Genomic DNA, 16,540 nt, shown 5'->3' with positions numbered 1-16,540 from the left:
ACTTGCTTAAGAAACATGGATGTATAAGAATCTATTTCTTGCTAGGTATGAAAAAAAACTCCTCTCACTTGCACCCTGTTCATGGTTAAAATAGGCTATGTGGAGGCTATTGAAAGGTTATTGTATGGACCCAAGGGAATGTTAGAAATGCCACCGCATGGATGAAAGGTCTCAAATGAAACCTGAAATCCTCCTCTGTCCTCCCACCCCAAATTTGACAAAACTGAAATATTAATTAATTCACATCTGGTTGTTGTGTACTTTCAGTTTGTTTCTGACTTATAGTGATCCTAAAGCAAACCCATCACAAAGTTTTCAAAGTCTTGACAGTGTCCAAGGCTGTTTCCATGGCTGAGTGAGTCTTGACAGTGTCCAAGGCTGTTTCCATGGCTGAGTGAGGAACGGAACCATGTTCTCCAGGGTTATAGTTAAATGCTCAAAACTATAATACCATGTGCTTCAAAATTAAAAGATGGGAACCTATGGAGCAATTCTACTACGTGGGTTGCCAAGTTGGGATGCAAGGAATCTTGGGGTGCCATTCGATTCCTCTCAGTAGCTATATGCTATATAACAGGCATGGACAAACTTCAGTCCTCCCTCCAGATGTTTTGACTTGAGGTGGGGTCCAACACAACTAAACCACATAACCATAACAATTACTAGTATTGTGGCACAATGTTCTGTGTGTTGCACTACAACTCTGGAGACCAGGGTCCAGTTTCCACTTGGCCATGGAAATCTACTGGTTGACTTTGAACAAGTCACACAGTCTTCGCTTCAGAAAATCCTGTGATAGGTTTGCCTTAGGGTGGCCATAAGTCAGAAATAGCATGAGGGCACAGAGCAGAAGTTAATCACTGGATCTCTTTGTAATATCCATGGTTTGATGATGATGTACTGAGTGAAGAGATGCTTGGTGTTCTCTTTCTTGAATCACTCACTATTCAATTTCATTAAACGGCTTGGGTTTCTAGTATCAAAAGCAACATTGTGCACCTAATGCAGACCTTTCTAAACTTTTGTCAATCCCCTCAACTTTACTTTTGTTATATGTTTTTAAAGCTATTTGCTACAACTTTAAGATCATTCTTGGCCATTGCTTGCCTGCCAGACCCTCAACAACTGACAAGATATTTGCCATAATATTATGAAGTATGTAGTGTACTTGCTTATTTTGAATCAGGATAAGTCTGGAGCTCTTTGCAAATCTTTTTTAAAAATCCAACCTAAATAATTTCATGTTGTCAGCAAACTTGGTGACCTCACTGCTGAACATATGGTTCTAAATAGCCTGTGGGCCTTTACAAAGAATCCTGGGAATTCTTGAGTTTCTTTTTTGAAGGAATGCCTCCAGCCCTCAGGGTAATAGAAAGAAATTTTAAGATCAACCAGTTGTTATGCTCTTAATAGTTCAAAAGAAGCAAAGCAGAGACATCAAGAAAAAGCAATCTTTCATTTATTAGTTTTTCATGTTTTACTGAATTAAAAATAACCCTTTGAATGTTTAGGATTCCTCTGAACATCTTTGTCCCTTTGAAGAGCAGCAGTTCTTGGTCTCTTGACCTACCTGGAATACACTGTTCAAAGCAGGTTTATTAGGGTTTCCACCACAGAAAGGACACAGCAGTGGAAAACTGCAGAGTTTCTCTTTTTCCATAGTTAGACTGTAATGTGTATACAATATATTATTATTTATTTAAATCCTGCCTTTTTCTTAGCATGAGACCCAAAGCAGTGTGCAATTATACGATCCAGTTATAATATACAATCTACGTAGGCATATTGAATCCTATTTTGAGAAAAAGGCAAGAAATAAATCAGTCAAGCAAACAATATGGTCCACATATCCGCTGGTCTGGCATCCACAGTTTTACTTACCCATATTTTAAAAAAATATGTTCTCTCTATGTATTTTGTAAGTTTTTCAGCATGATTCTATGGTATATATCAGACATAGGCAAGGTTTGGCCCTCCAGATGTTTTGGACTTCATCTCCCACAATTCCTAACAGCCTACCAACTGTTAGAAATTGTAGGAGTTGAAGTCCAAAAGTTTGCTCATGCCTGGAATAGACTGTGATAGTCCCACTATATTTTGCACTAGTCAGGCCTTAAATCTGGAGTTCTGTCTTCAGTTAATGAATGTTATAGAAGTTGGTGCATGTTCAGAGAAGGAGAACAGAGATGATAAGAGATACAGAGAACAAACATATGAGGAAAGGCTGAGGATGTGGGCATGTTCAACCTTGATGAAGGGGCAAAGTGACAGCACATTAGAGAGGAAGGAATAGGTTTGCTGTCTTTTGCTTCCAAGGGTAGGACCAGGTTCGAATGGTTTTAAGTTATGGGGGGATAGGTTTTGATCAGTGTTGACAGTAAGAGCTGTAATTCATTGGAAACAATGACCTAGAGCCATGGTTCCCAACCTTTGGGCCTACAGGTGTTTTGGACTCCAACTCCCAGAAATCCCAGCCAGCTTACCAGCTGTTAGGAACTGTGGGAACTGAAGTCCAAAACACCTGGAGGCCCAAAGGTTGGGAACCACTGACCTAGAGGAATGGTGGGTTCTCTTTCTCTGGGTTTCCTCAGAAGCTAGTTCTGAAGTTGCTGGGTTGAACAGCTGTTGGACTTGATGGCTATGTGGCCCCCTTCAACTCTGATTCTATGAAAGGGCTTATGAAACATGTTTATGTGTTTTTTCCTTTATTCCTAGGGCGTATTGGAAAGCTTTCTGGGTACAGCTGTTTCAGGAGCTGTCTTTTGCCTTTTCGCCGGCCAGCCGCTCACGATACTGAGCAGCACTGGCCCTGTTTTGGTCTTTGAGCGACTTTTATTTAATTTTAGCAAGTAAGTACAAGAAGCTACTGCCTGGGAATCGTGCCACTTTCCCTTCTAGCAGAATGTTCTTTTGTTTGAAAGACCAAAAAACAAGATATTTAATGGGAAGGTATCTGCACCGCAATCTGATATCTTCATGGTGCAAATGAGAGATTACTCTGTCATGAAAGAGAGAAGGGGAGAGTGTGATACTGGCATCACATTGCATGCTGTAGCTTTAGGATATTTCCAAAGACTAACCACAAGAAAATGCAAACCTGCATTGTTTCTATTTTGCTAATGCAGCCTCATTGGAATCCAAACTCCTCTTTTACATGGGAATTAACTGTTACCAATTTGGCCTCCAAGAGCAAATGAGCATTAGTATTAGAGAGTGTGCATTATCTCCTTGTGAACTAATTTCTTCACTGGAAAGTGAAGAGCCATGATGAAGTTCCCTCTTAGTCAGACCATTTGTCCATTTAATTTAGTAATGTTTCAGTGAAGATAATGACCTTTCTAAACTGGTGACCTTTAGATTGTACTCAAGACATTATGGATGCCTAGTACACATTTCCTTTCTTTAGGGCCATCTACTGTTCACCTTTATATTCAGCCATTAATCATATCTGGATACTTTATGGATTTGTACTTGTAGTGACCTCACTTGTAGTGACAATACAGCACCCTGATGTGCATAGTTTCACTTTTTAAAAAAATGTACAGCCCCCAAGGACAGTGAAAATGGATATGAAAGAATGTGGTGAATATCTAGTTGACATAGGAGAGAGTGAGACAGTATCTGTACAGTATAGTAAGATAGTTTGATATTGCTTTACCTGTTGTAGCTTGCTATCACACAATCCTAGGCTTTGGTATTTGGTGAAATACTTGGAATTTTCTGCTGGGGAACTCTTGTCTTGTAACTGAGTGAATGCTCTTGAGCACTCAATCTGAGAATTTCATGTAACGGACAAACACTACAAATACCACTATATTTACAGTGCTATAACACTGTTTTAACAATGCAATGTAGATGTACTCTGAGGTCCAGTGGTTGCGCAGATGCTAATGTCTTCCATTTTTTAAAATTTCACTTTACTTGTAGAGATAATAGCTTTGACTATCTGGAGTTTCGCCTCTGGATTGGCTTGTGGTCGGCCTTCCTGTGTCTCCTTCTGGTTGCTACTGATGCCAGCTTCTTGGTCCAGTACTTCACCCGTTTCACAGAAGAAGGGTTCTCTTCCTTGATCAGCTTCATTTTCATTTATGATGCATTCAAGAAGATGATCAAATTAGCAGATCATTACCCCATCAATTCCCATTTTAAAGAGGACTACATCACACTTTTTTCCTGTACCTGTGCACCTCCAGATCCAGGTAAGAAGGAGCTTCGTTGTTCACTTTTTCACCTGCACATGATTTTTCAGTGGTTTAATGAACAAACATACTTGCAACCTTTTTTCTCTGTCTTGGCATTGCATATTAATAACCCTATACTGTCACATAGCACCTCCTATCTACTATGTATATTGCAATAGATTCCATTAATTCTTGGATGGGCAATTCCTGACCATGGAGTGTCACATTTTTTGCATAGAAATGCTGTCTAAACAAACTCAAGTGCAAGCATTCAGTGTATCTCTCAAATAGTCACATCATCCACTCTCCCATATGGAATGCACCCTATGCATCTCAGGTGGTGTGGGTCCAAAGCTTTTAATTTCATTTAATGCATGGAACTAATTTAATTCATTTCACTATGCATTAAAGATCAACCTGCAGTGCAAAGCCTTTCGAATCACACTGTTGAGACTCAAGCCTGGAAGGAAGGCACATACTCGGTTTTGGAATGACTCCTCTCTGAAATGGGACATATGGTGCATAACTTGAAACTGTTCATCATAGATTAAGACAGCTGGAAAGGGAAGCAAAAAGTAATCCTCTTGTTCTGGCTAGGTACACCAGAGCTGATTTTTGTCCTTTATTTAATAGATAATAGGATGCAGGTGGGGTTATAGCTTAGACGCAGAATCTTGAGCAAGACTGTCTGCTTCAATATGTTATCCACAAATACATCATCTAGATTAACATATCACCACCAGACGACAGCATAGCACACACTGTCCAGCTAGAGTTACTTATAAACTCTTAATCCCAATGACCTAAGTAAAGTTTGGCAAGACTATTTGAGGTTTCCTGCTTTTCTGTCCATAGCTATGGTCCAGCTTCTGGATTTAAAAAAAGGTGTAAGACTGCACAACTAAAACACTGTAGTGTGAAATCTACATGTATTCATTATTTTATTGGCATGGAAGATGAGCTTTTTGAACCAGTTTTACTCCTTACAGTATAGCTTTGTTGTCCAAGAATTATCTCTTGAAATTTTCTTCTAACGGTTTGGCACTATTGAATGGAGTAACTGTCTGTGTTTGGTTGTATGTACATATCTATGTGTTCCCTTATAGGAAGTCAGATTTATCTAGATCTGGTGCAGTCTGGCTTTAGACTGCGTCATGGAACTGAAACGGCCTTGGTCTCCTTAGTGGATGATCTATGCAGGGAACTTGACAGGGGGAGTGTATCCCTGTTGCTTCTCTTGGATCTTTCAGTGGCTTTGATACTGTAGACCACGGTATCCTTCTGGGACACCTCACAGGAATGGGGCTTGGAAGTACTCTTTTACAGTGGCTATGGTACTTCCTGGAGGGTCGGTCCCAGAAAGTGTTGCTCGGAGACACCTGCTCAGCCTTGCAGCCTTTGTTCTGTGGGGTCCCGCAGGGATCAGTATTGTCACCCATGTTATTTAACATCTACATGAATCCGCTGGGTGAGATCATCCAGAGTTTTTTTAGTTCAATGCCATCTGTACGCCGATGACGTCCAACTCTATCACTCCTTTCCACCTACTGCTAAGGAGGCTGTCCAAGTCCTGAACCAGTTCTTGGCAGCTGTGGTGGTCTGGATCAAATTGAACAAACTGAACAAATTGAAATTGAATCCAGACAAGACAGAGGTACACCTGGTCAGTCGGAAGGCCAACAGTCCTGGATGGGGTTACACTGCCCCTGAAGACACAGGTTTGCAGCTTGGGAGTTCTCCTGGATTCTTTGCTGAGCCTGGAATCCCAGGTCTTGGCTGTGGCCAGGGGAGCTTCTGCACAGTTTAAACTTGTGCGCCAGCTGTGCCTGTACCTTGAGAAGCCAGACTTGGCCACAGTAGTCCATGCTCTTGTCACATCTCAAATAGACTACTGCAACAAACTCTACATGGGGTTGCCTTTGAAGACTGTTTGGAAGCTTCAAGTAGTCCAACAAGTGGCAGCCGGATTGCTCACTAGAGTGGTGTACAGGGAGCATACAACCTCCCTGTTACATCAGCCCCGCTGGAGCCCCCAGATGGCGTAGTGGACTAAGTGACTTGAAGGTTGGGTTGCTGAACTGAAAGCTGCCAGGTTCGAATCCCACCCGGGGAGAGTGCGGGTGAGCTCCCTCTATCAGCTCCAGCTCCATGCAGGGATATGAGAGAAGCCTCCTATAAGGATGGTAAAAAAAACCATCAAAACATCCAGGCATCCCCTGGGCAACGTCCTTGCAGACGGCCAATTCTCTCACTCCAGAAGCAACTCAAGTTCCTCTTGACATGAAAAAAAAAATCAGCTCCACTGGCTGCCAGTTTGCTACTGAGCATAATTAAAGATAAAGCGCTAAACAGTTCTGGCCCGGCTTATCTGTCCGAATGTATCTCCCCCTATGAACCAGCTCGAATGTTAAGATCTGCCGGGGAGGCCTTGCTCTCGGTCCCACCTCCTTCTCGGACTTGATTGGTGGGGACGAGAGACAGGGCCTTCTCAGTGGTGGCCCCTTGGCTATGGAACTCCCCAGCAATGTTAGATCAGCCCCCTTTTCCTGGTTTTTAGGGGGAAAAAGTTGAGACCTGGCTGTAAAATCAGGTGTTTGGGGAGTAGCATAACAGTGCAATACGGAATTGACATAAATGAAGCAGCATGAATGATGACTATGGGACTAGGTGCTATGTTTTAACAGTTTTAAATTGTATTTATATATTTGATTTTGATTTTATTGTTTGATGTGTTGTATTTTATACTGTGTATTGCAATTGTGGCATTGAATGATTGCCAAAACTGCTAGCGGCTCTGAGTCCCCTTCAGGGTGAGATAGAATTGGGTAGAAACATAGTAAATAAATAGTAAATAATGTTTAGTTCTGTAATGCCCATGGGCATTTGACAGTAGTGCACTGAGCATGTGGATGCAGCAATTTTGATAAACTTAACAAACAGTGTAGATGTTTTTACTTCTGAAGTTTTTTTTTTGGTCGTGTCAGGAGCGACTTGAGAAACTGCAAGTCACTTCTGGAGTGAGAGAATTGGCTGTCTGCAAGGATGTTGTCCTTGTGGGAGGCTTCTCTCATTTCCCCGCATGAAGTTGGAGCTGATAGAGGGAGCTCATCCGTGCTCTCCCCAGGTTGGATTCGAACCTGGCAGCTTTCAGATCAGCAACCCAACCTTCAAGTCACAAGGCTTTAATCCACTACACCACTGAGGGCTCCCACTTCTGAAGTGAAGTAAAATGACATTCAGATGCAATTATGGGTTTCCTGCGTCCCCTGCTGTTGAGAAGCCAGTATTGCTTGAAATGTGACTGGCTGGCTGGCTACAGATAAAAATAATAAACAGATCACCAGATAGTATATAAAACTGTCTGGCTGCTTTTAAACAAAGGGTTTACAGCTCCTTTCTTTCCCATGACTCTGTTTTTGGTGTGAATTTATTGTTGGCTGTACTCTTGGAGAAAGTGTACTTTATGAAAAAAGTAAGGATGACTATATAAAACTCACTGAGGTGTTATCATCGCATTGGACTGGTTAACAGCATACAAAAGTCTTGGCTCACTCCCATCATGTACAACATTTTAGAGAAATGTATATCTCGGCATGAGGCTGTGCAAGCTTTGTGCTTCTATTAAAAGCAACTGCAATTTTCCATTGAAGCATCTACTGTTTTCCGAGAAAATAGTGGATCTGTTGAATGAGGCAGGAAGTTGACAGCTGATTCTGCTCTATCCAGATTTCTGCTTTAAATGGTGAATCTCTTGGCTTGGTTCTCTGAAGTTCTGTACCCCACTGAGAGCACACAAGTGGGAAGGACATGTTGGTCATTGTGCCATTGTAAGGGGATAATGCTCTTCCCATCAGAAAAACGATTGCAGACTAAAGTGTGGGGACTGCCATCCACCATTCATGCTTCTCATTTTAGTAATTGTTCAAAATCTCTGTTTCCAAATGCTAACTTTCTTCAACCTGTCTTTCTTCAATCTTGTCCTTCCTATCAAGTTTGCTATATTACTTTTCAAGATAACAAAAATGTTCTTCGTTTTGCAATATACTGTTAATACGAGGACCTGACAATATCTGGAAAACACCATTCGTGTTGGGTTGCTGTGAGTTTTCCATGCTGTATGATTATGTTCCAGAAACATTCTCTCCTGACGTTTCACCCACATCTATGGCAGGCATCCTCAGAGGTTGTGGGGTCTGTTGGAAACTAGGCAAGTGAGGTTTATATTTCTGTGAAATGTCCAGGATGGAAGAAAACTCCATAAGCATGTGGATAATTTCAGCAGAAAGAAGGAAACCATGAAAATGAACAAAATCTGGCTACCAGTATTAAAAAAAACTCTAGAATCTGGACAGTAAATAAAGAACAACATTAAAAAAACAGGGGAATTCCAAACAGGAAACAATCAGGGCCAGCTAACACCTCCCAACAAAATAGTTCCCCAGACAAGAAGCAGCCAGCCTTTGAAGCTGCAATGCTAATCAAGGTGGCCAGTTACAACATTCACACTTGCCTTCAACAGGCAAGAGTTCTTCCTCCCACCCTGGACCTTCCACAAATATATAAACCTCACTTGCCTAGTTCCCAACAGACCTCACAACCTCTGGGGATGCCTGCCATAGATGTGGGTGAAACGTCAGGAGAGAATGCTTCTGGAACATGGCCACACAACCTGGAAAACTCACAGCAACCCAGTGATTCCGGCCATGAAAGCCTTTGACAATACCATTAGTGTTCTTCATACACTTTATAGACGTTTTTAAAATAAATGTTTCAGTTTTTTAATTATTATTTTTAGTGCATATTACAGAAATGTTTCAGTTTTTTCTGAAATCCTGACAAGTTGGTGTCACTTTTTTCCCATGAACACAAAAAGGAAAATGCTGAGTCTTTTTTCTCCTTTAATTGAAAGCTTAACCATTCTGCCTTTCAAATTGTTATCCCTATATAATAAAAGGATAAAATGGCAGAGTTGATAGTGTGGCTCTTGTTAAGCAGATAAAATGTGCTTTGATCTCCTGGATCAAACGGGGATTTATGAATGATGATTTTACAATGCAACATTGATAAGTTTTCCAACCTCTAGTCAAACAGACACCAAAATAATCTGAGGCAGTTATATATTTTTCCACATCAGGTAACAATGAAATGATGTAAGTTGCAAGTTGTAGCATAACATGTTCCCTTACTTTTTGAAGCTTTTCTCTGCATTTAGGAGTAATTCTGAATACTTATTTGGGCTGTTTATAGCTTCTGGCTTAAGAGGATTTGAAAACTTGCTATTATTTTTAGATCGGTGGAAGGTCCTTCAGCTGTGAGTTTTCTTTTAATTGCAGCAGTTTCCCTGCTAGAATGGAAGTGATGCATGAAAAGAAACACATTGCATTCTGCTCTCTTCTCTTACAGTCAATGCCTCCTTATCCAACGAGACAACTACACCATCCTGGTCTGAAAGTAGCAGTGCTGAGATGGTAAGTGGAGCTAATGGGGAAAATAGACTCTCAAAATCTCTCTGTTCAGTGCAATTACACTTGGCTTTTTAATGAGTCACTTCCACTTTCGTTCCTAATGCCTGTGTGGCAAGACTTTGCTTCAGAAAAGCACAGTTCCTTAGGTATTGAATTTCCCTTATCAGTATTAAATGGGTAATTATCGATGAATTGCCAGTAGTAAATCGAAATAGTTTCTGAAGGGAGAAAGATGATCAAGGCTGAATATACAAAGTTTATCAAAACTGAATTACAAATGCATTCCATTAATTGTAGGAAATGATTTACTTTGCGAGCCTATTTCCTGAGATGTAGATTCCAACTGCGTTCAGTTAGCCTTTCTCCCAGTAAGTGCGTATTAGATTGAAGCTTTAAAGTTTGTCTGCAGCAAAATTCAATATATATATATATATATATTTAAAAACTCAGTTTGAGGCATGTGTGTGTATTTGATGTGTTGTTGAAGGCTTTATAGCTATTGACTGTACTTATCATATATACATCTGATAAAGTAGTGGACGTCATGGACAGGTTTTGGGGTCAAAAAGTATAGGATTTTGATATAAACCATGGATAAGTCAAGCATCATTCAGTGGAGAAATGTCTTGAATTTTCACTGTCATTTTTCTATCCAGGCATTTAAAAACAAACAAACACGTTTGCCATTCTATTCAAGGAGAAGAATGGTTCCTTTTTTGCTATAGGTTTACAGCAGTGGTTCTCAACCTGTAGGTTCCCAGATGTTTTGGCCTTCAACTCCCAGAAATACCAACAGCTGGTAAACTGGCTGGGATTTCTGGGACTTGTAGGCCAAAACACCCGGGGATCCAAAGATTAAGAACCACTGGTTTACAGTATTAACTCTTCTCAAAAAAGGAACCATCCCCTTCTCTGAGTAGACAGGAGAGAACATAAAAGGAACACGAAACCCTTCCACTCTTGCAATGCCACCTTTTTTCTCAAAGAAGGTTTCAGAAGGGACAGGAACATTCGTCAGGTATTGAGAGAGAGAGAGAGAGAGAGAGAGAGAGAGAGAGAGAGAGAGAGAGAGAGAGAGAGAAAACATTCATTTTTAAATAAATCATCAAATTTTTAACCTATGGTGTATGTGTATGTGTGTGTGTGTGTGTGTGTGTGTATGTGTGTGTGTGTGTGTGTGTGTGTGTGTGTGTGTGTATATATATATATATATATATATATATATATATATATATTCTCACATGGAGAATTCATGTACAGCCACTCTGAACATATTTACAGGACCACCACATCTGTATATATGTACCGATTTCCTAACAGCCCCTCCAGCACTGCTTAGAGTATTTCTTATCAATTTGATTTAATCTAATTGGTGTGAGGTACCATCTCCAAACCACTTTATAATAATGCTCTTTTATTCTTATAGACATGTTTTTTAATACAGTAGAGTCTCACTTATCCAACATAAACGGGCCGGCAGAAGCTTGGATAAGCGAATATCTTGGATAATAAGGAGGGATTAAGGAAAAGCCTATTAAACATCAAATTATGATGTTTAAACATCAAGTTATGATTTTACAAATTAAGCACCAAAACATGCTATACAACACATTTGACAGAAAAAGTAGTTTAATACACAGTAATGCTACACAGTAATTACTGTATTTATGAATTTAGCACCAAAATATCACGATGTTTTGAAATCATTGACTACAAAAATGCGTTGGATAATCCAGAACATTGGATAAGTGAGACTCTACTGTATACGCATATTCCACATTTCTTTCCAGATTTGAGGGTGTATTTCCTTATTCCAATCTAATTCCCATATTTCTTTAAGGTGATCCTGCTCCTGTTCTTCATCTATTAGCAATTTGTAAATATCACTTGTTATACCTTTAGTTCTTTCTTTTCCTTCCCTTCCCCCCCTTTGACTAATCATCTTCTCAAATTTTGTAAGTTCTCTATCTCCCTTATATTTCTTTATTATTTCTCTTGCCCATCTTTCCAATTGTAGAACTTTATACCATCCAATACTCCCTCCTGATAGTTGATTCCTTATCTCCCCCAGATTTTTCATTTTTGATTCCCAATCCTTTAATTTCATCATTCCTTTTTCTTTAAATTCTCTTTCTAACTCCCTTTTGAGATTCATTGGGAATTTTTTTGTAATTAACACCTGTGTTAATGGGGAGATCGGTGGTATTAGTTTTTCTTCATACTTGGTCCAGATTTCTAATATAATTTTTTAAAAGGGGTTCCCTATTTTATTATACCATTTCTTCTCGGAATTCCTGGTTTTCCCTATGAATGTACAGCCACTCTGGCTCACGATTGTTCATTCTCCCAAACCACCCTCATCTCCAATGAAGAGCATATAGCTGGGTTTGCACTGAGAAGAAGCTCATCAAAATCACAGAAGCATCCTTTTCAAAATTCTGCCAGGCAGCCAGGCAAACGAGAGGGAAATGTGCTGACTATGGCGATGTGCTGTGTCAAAGTGCCATTGCCTTAAGGTGCTTCTTGGACTTGATGTCCTACTTACATAGGAAATGGCATGTCCCATCAGTCCCTATGTGCGTCTGTTGCCAAAATAGCTGCTATTTTCTCCTTTTCTTCTTACCTCTTCACCCCTGCTTGCTAAGGTCAAGACTACATTCTGTTTCCTTTCCCATAGCATCTAGTGTTGTTGTTTATTTTTTCAGATCACGCTCATTCTCATCTTGTATCATTCTTGTTTTTCTTCCTCCTACTTTCAATCAATTTATTACCATTGCTTCTTTTTTTCCTTTGTTTTTTCTCTGCTGAGAAACATAGATTGCAATCTCACTGGGGCAGAGAAACAGATAGATAGATATCTCAGTAAAGTGTCCTAAATTACACATTATATTAAAATGAAGGACCTATTCATTTTCTTTAGCTGCCCAGCTAATAAGGTTTTGGTTCTGAGACAAATGGATCAGTGATCTCTCCTACTTTAAGGCAGCATCCGTGCTTGTTATTGGATCTGTCTGGACATAGTTTTGAAAAAACTATACAAACTCCAGTTATCTTACAGCCAGGGGCAAAACATTTCTGGCAAAAGAAGACTATGACATTCAATTGAAGCTCTGTGGGAAAATGCAGTTGATGATCTTGTGATGCAGTGACTTCTGGTCCCAATCAGGCCATTCGGTTCCCTTTAATTTCATCATGTTTTCTAATGTCGCTGGTGTTGATTGAAAGGGAAGAAAAGAACACCAATAAGGAAATATTCTTAGGGTCTTCTAATTAACATGGATGCCAACTTGGTTTATAGCACAATGGCACAATTGACTGGTCATCTCTGGCAAAGGACGACTGCTTGAAATTTGGAGGCGTTCTGATGGGCAACAACTGCAAATATGTTCCTGACATTACTCTCATGTCATGTATCCTCTTCCTGGGAACCTACACCTGCTCTATGGCCTTGAAGAAGTTCAAGACCAGTCGTTACTTCCCAACTACTGTAAGTAGACTGACTTTGCTATTTCCAATGTTCTTGTTGTTTTGACCCCATATCTGTGGCGGTTGCATTCCTGGTTTTACTATGGAAATATGAAACCACAGATAATAGTGAACCCAGTTGAAATGAATGTATTCTGATAGAAACTTACCAAAGAATGGTGCTGAAGGATCTCAAACACCTTTCTAGCATTTCTAGGACCTCCAGTGTGACTCTGTGATCAACTTCCAGCCAAAGCATGCCACATAATGGCACTGGAGAACTTAGAGTAGATCTAGAGAGAACATAAGTTTTTCAGATGTACATAAGTGAAATCACAAGTATGGTCCCACAGATATAGGGGGATCATACTGTATTTCAATGGATCACTAATTGACACATGAAGTACTTCCCGGAATACTTAATCTAGGTGTGTTACTATTATCAAGGTGAAATGAGGGTTTTGACCCCCAATAAGAATTTTATCCCCAAGAAAAGTGTCCTCTAGTCTAACATGGCAGTAATGCAAAACTTCAGTTGAACATTTAGAAACACAGTTTAGTATCCAAAGGAAAAGGGATACTAAGGAGAGTGACCTGGGATGTTGAAACACAGTAAATGTAGATTCTAGGTGTGAATGATTTTTAATGTCCCAATCTCTGCAAAGCTAGAAATTTGGAGACTGAAGGAGTATTTCATGGGAGAGGGCCAGAATTCCTATTTGGGGAGTTTGTTCCCTCATTTTTCACTTTATATCTACACCCCCTGCCTTGGACCCTGATTTAGTGTGGGCCCTGGTGTGTCTCTGACATGGAGGTGGATGGGATATATAATAATAAATATAATAATGTATCTGTGCATGGGAGAATAGGTGGCCTGGCAACTTATGGCATGGTATGGCAGTGTTATTCCTCCGTTAGGTCATTTGGCACAAGCCAGTTGGCCTAAGTGTATAGGATTTGCACCAGAAAGCAAATTCCATCCTTCTGATTTGGTTTTGAGTTGTAAACTGGGTGCAAAAATGTGTGTGCCCTGATCTACATGGGATTCTGAGACGTTTCCCGCGTGTCACTGGAAGTGAGAGTGACTGAATGCCATTCAGAAAGCCATTCAGAAACTCAAAAAGTGGAGTTGCATAATGAATGCAAGTGAAAAGAAAGTAGCCATTTGGGTGTGGCGGGAACTCGTGTTTCCATCTGTGATCACTTCCATTACATCTCAGTTAATAAAAATCAGGCTTCTCTCTTAGCATAGTTCTGATTTTTCCTGGTTAATGCCAGGATTTGGTCTTTGCATTGAAATATATTCAGTGAGATTATTTAAAACCTATACAGAAGGCAACAGAGTGCCTGTGATTCTCTTAGGCATGCAAAGAGTTTTGTTAATTGCAATATTTTGCCTGTTTTCCTTACGTACTTTACCAAATAATAATACAAGTTATCTTCCAATAAAAGCTGACTGTATAAAGATGATCCTTAACTCTAGTCAGAAACTAATTTTGTAGGACAAGCAGTCTGCATAGGTGATGAAAGGAAGTGGTTCAATTACTCATTCACTCACCAAAACTGATTTCCAACACTGCTAGTTATTTTCTTAAGTAGGACTGATTTAACCTTGTGGTTACTAGTTGCTAGACCACTATGTTATTGCTTTTCAAATAGTGATTTTTCTTCTTTCTTTTTCTTTTTCTGGAAACAATTTTGTAGTGTTTTTAAGGTCATCGAAAACAAATGAGAAAACTGTATTTTTGTAAAACTTGCAGTAAGTTGTTCTTACTGTGTACTCCATTTTTTTCAGGCAAGAAAGTTGATCAGTGACTTTGCCATCATTCTTTCCATTCTGATTTTCTGTGGAATTGATGCTCTGGTAGGTGTGGATACACCAAAACTCCTTGTGCCAAGTGAATTCAAGGTATGTCAAAACACTCTTTCCGCAGTTGGGCATTTGGGACCTGTTTTTTTTTTTTTTTGGAGAAAAATTGACATCTGTGGCTCACAAAAAATGGTGCTCAAGGCTGCATGTAGACTATAAGTCACATTAGGGGCTTGGCTGTGGCGCAGGCTGGTGAGCAGCCTGTTGCAATAAATCACTCTGACCATGATGTTATGAGTTCGAGGCCAGTCCGTGGCGGGGTGAGCACCCGTCAATTAAAAAATAAAAAATAGCCCCTGCTCGTTGCTGACCTAGCAACCCGAAAGTTAGTTGCATCTATCAAGTAGGAAATAAGGTACCACTTATAAAGTGGGGAGGCAAATTTAACTTATTTACGTTGGAATGAGGAAGTGCCATCACAGTGGATGATGAAGTAGCTGCTCCCCCCTGTGGCCAGAATTGAACATCCCCTCAGGAGAAGGTTAAATTGCCTCTGCGTCTGTCTCTGTCTCGGTTCTATGTGTATATGGGCATTGAATGTTTGCCCTATATGTATATAATGTGATCCCCCCTGAGTCCCCTTCGGGGTGAGAACGGCAGAATATAAATACTGTAAATAAATAATAAATAAAAAATTGCCCGCCACTACCTTAATTAATACATTTTATTTATTTATTCAATTTATATTCCAACTTTCTGCCAGAATTGGATTAATGGTTTCCCCCAGCCTCCCCCACTCCCTTCAAATACTCTTTTAGGATTCAGGAAATGGTCCTTTGGGGATGACTTAGAGTCAGCGGAGAGATTGATTCTCGTTTTTGCTTGCTATGGACATTGTCATTGTCCTTCCTTCACTGATGCCTGTATCCATCTCTTTGCCCACAAAGCCAACAAGCCCTCACCGAGGATGGTTCGTTGCCCCTTTTGGAGGGAACCCTTGGTGGGTCTACCTAGCAGCTGCCATCCCTGCTCTGCTGGTGACAATCCTCATCTTCATGGACCAGCAAATCACCGCTGTTATTGTCAACCGGAAAGAACACAAACTCAAGGTGGGTGCCTTTGTTACACCAGACTGTTCCAAGGAAAGGGTCTTTCCCTCTGGCACCGAGATGTGGTAGAATCGAATTCAACAGTTAGAGTTCAGTTCAGGTAGAGGAGTCCCATGGAATCAATGCAGCTTGCATAAGCTTTGATTGAGTGTATCAGTCTACTGTAATTGGGATTGACATTTAGATTCAAGCCAGTGGAGGATATCATGTGATCCTACAAATATTATCATACAGTTGGTCCTTGCTATCGATGGGAGATTGGTTACAGAACCATCTCTGTGTACCATCATCTGTGTATGCTAAAGTCCCCACCTAGTCAACCAAACATTGGCCCACTTGCCTTGTATGCCAGCCCCATGGAAAGAGACTCCATGCTGTCTGGCCTCCAAGCTTTTATTTTATTTTATAAGAAGTCGTCTGGGATTGTGTTCCAAGTGGCCTCCTCTCTTCTACCTTCCTTCCCTCTCTTCCTCCCAGTTGCTCTAACTGTCCCATCTCAGCAGCCTTTTC

At 40.3% G+C, this 16,540-nt stretch overlaps 1 protein-coding gene across 4 annotated transcripts in view; it reads left to right on the top strand.

Annotated features, from left to right (window-relative positions):
• The window catches only part of slc4a4 (solute carrier family 4 member 4), a 258,202-nt gene that overhangs the window by 209,558 nt on the left and 32,104 nt on the right, over positions 1 to 16,540 (top strand). For all 4 annotated transcript variants that reach the window (XM_062981084.1, XM_062981086.1, XM_062981083.1 and 1 more), the window contains exons 13-18: positions 2,716 to 2,849; positions 3,928 to 4,199; positions 9,585 to 9,649; positions 12,945 to 13,133; positions 14,907 to 15,020; positions 15,869 to 16,030. In XM_062981084.1, coding sequence (XP_062837154.1) covers positions 2,716 to 2,849; positions 3,928 to 4,199; positions 9,585 to 9,649; positions 12,945 to 13,133; positions 14,907 to 15,020; positions 15,869 to 16,030 — 936 coding nt within the window. The remainder of the gene's footprint in view (positions 1 to 2,715; positions 2,850 to 3,927; positions 4,200 to 9,584; positions 9,650 to 12,944; positions 13,134 to 14,906; positions 15,021 to 15,868; positions 16,031 to 16,540) is intronic.

Source organism: Anolis carolinensis, chromosome 5 (genome assembly GCF_035594765.1).
Source record: "Anolis carolinensis isolate JA03-04 chromosome 5, rAnoCar3.1.pri, whole genome shotgun sequence".
NCBI lineage: Eukaryota > Metazoa > Chordata > Lepidosauria > Squamata > Dactyloidae > Anolis > Anolis carolinensis.
The sequence above is the reverse complement of the archived record's forward strand: the minus strand, read 5'-3'. Positions and strand labels throughout refer to the sequence as shown.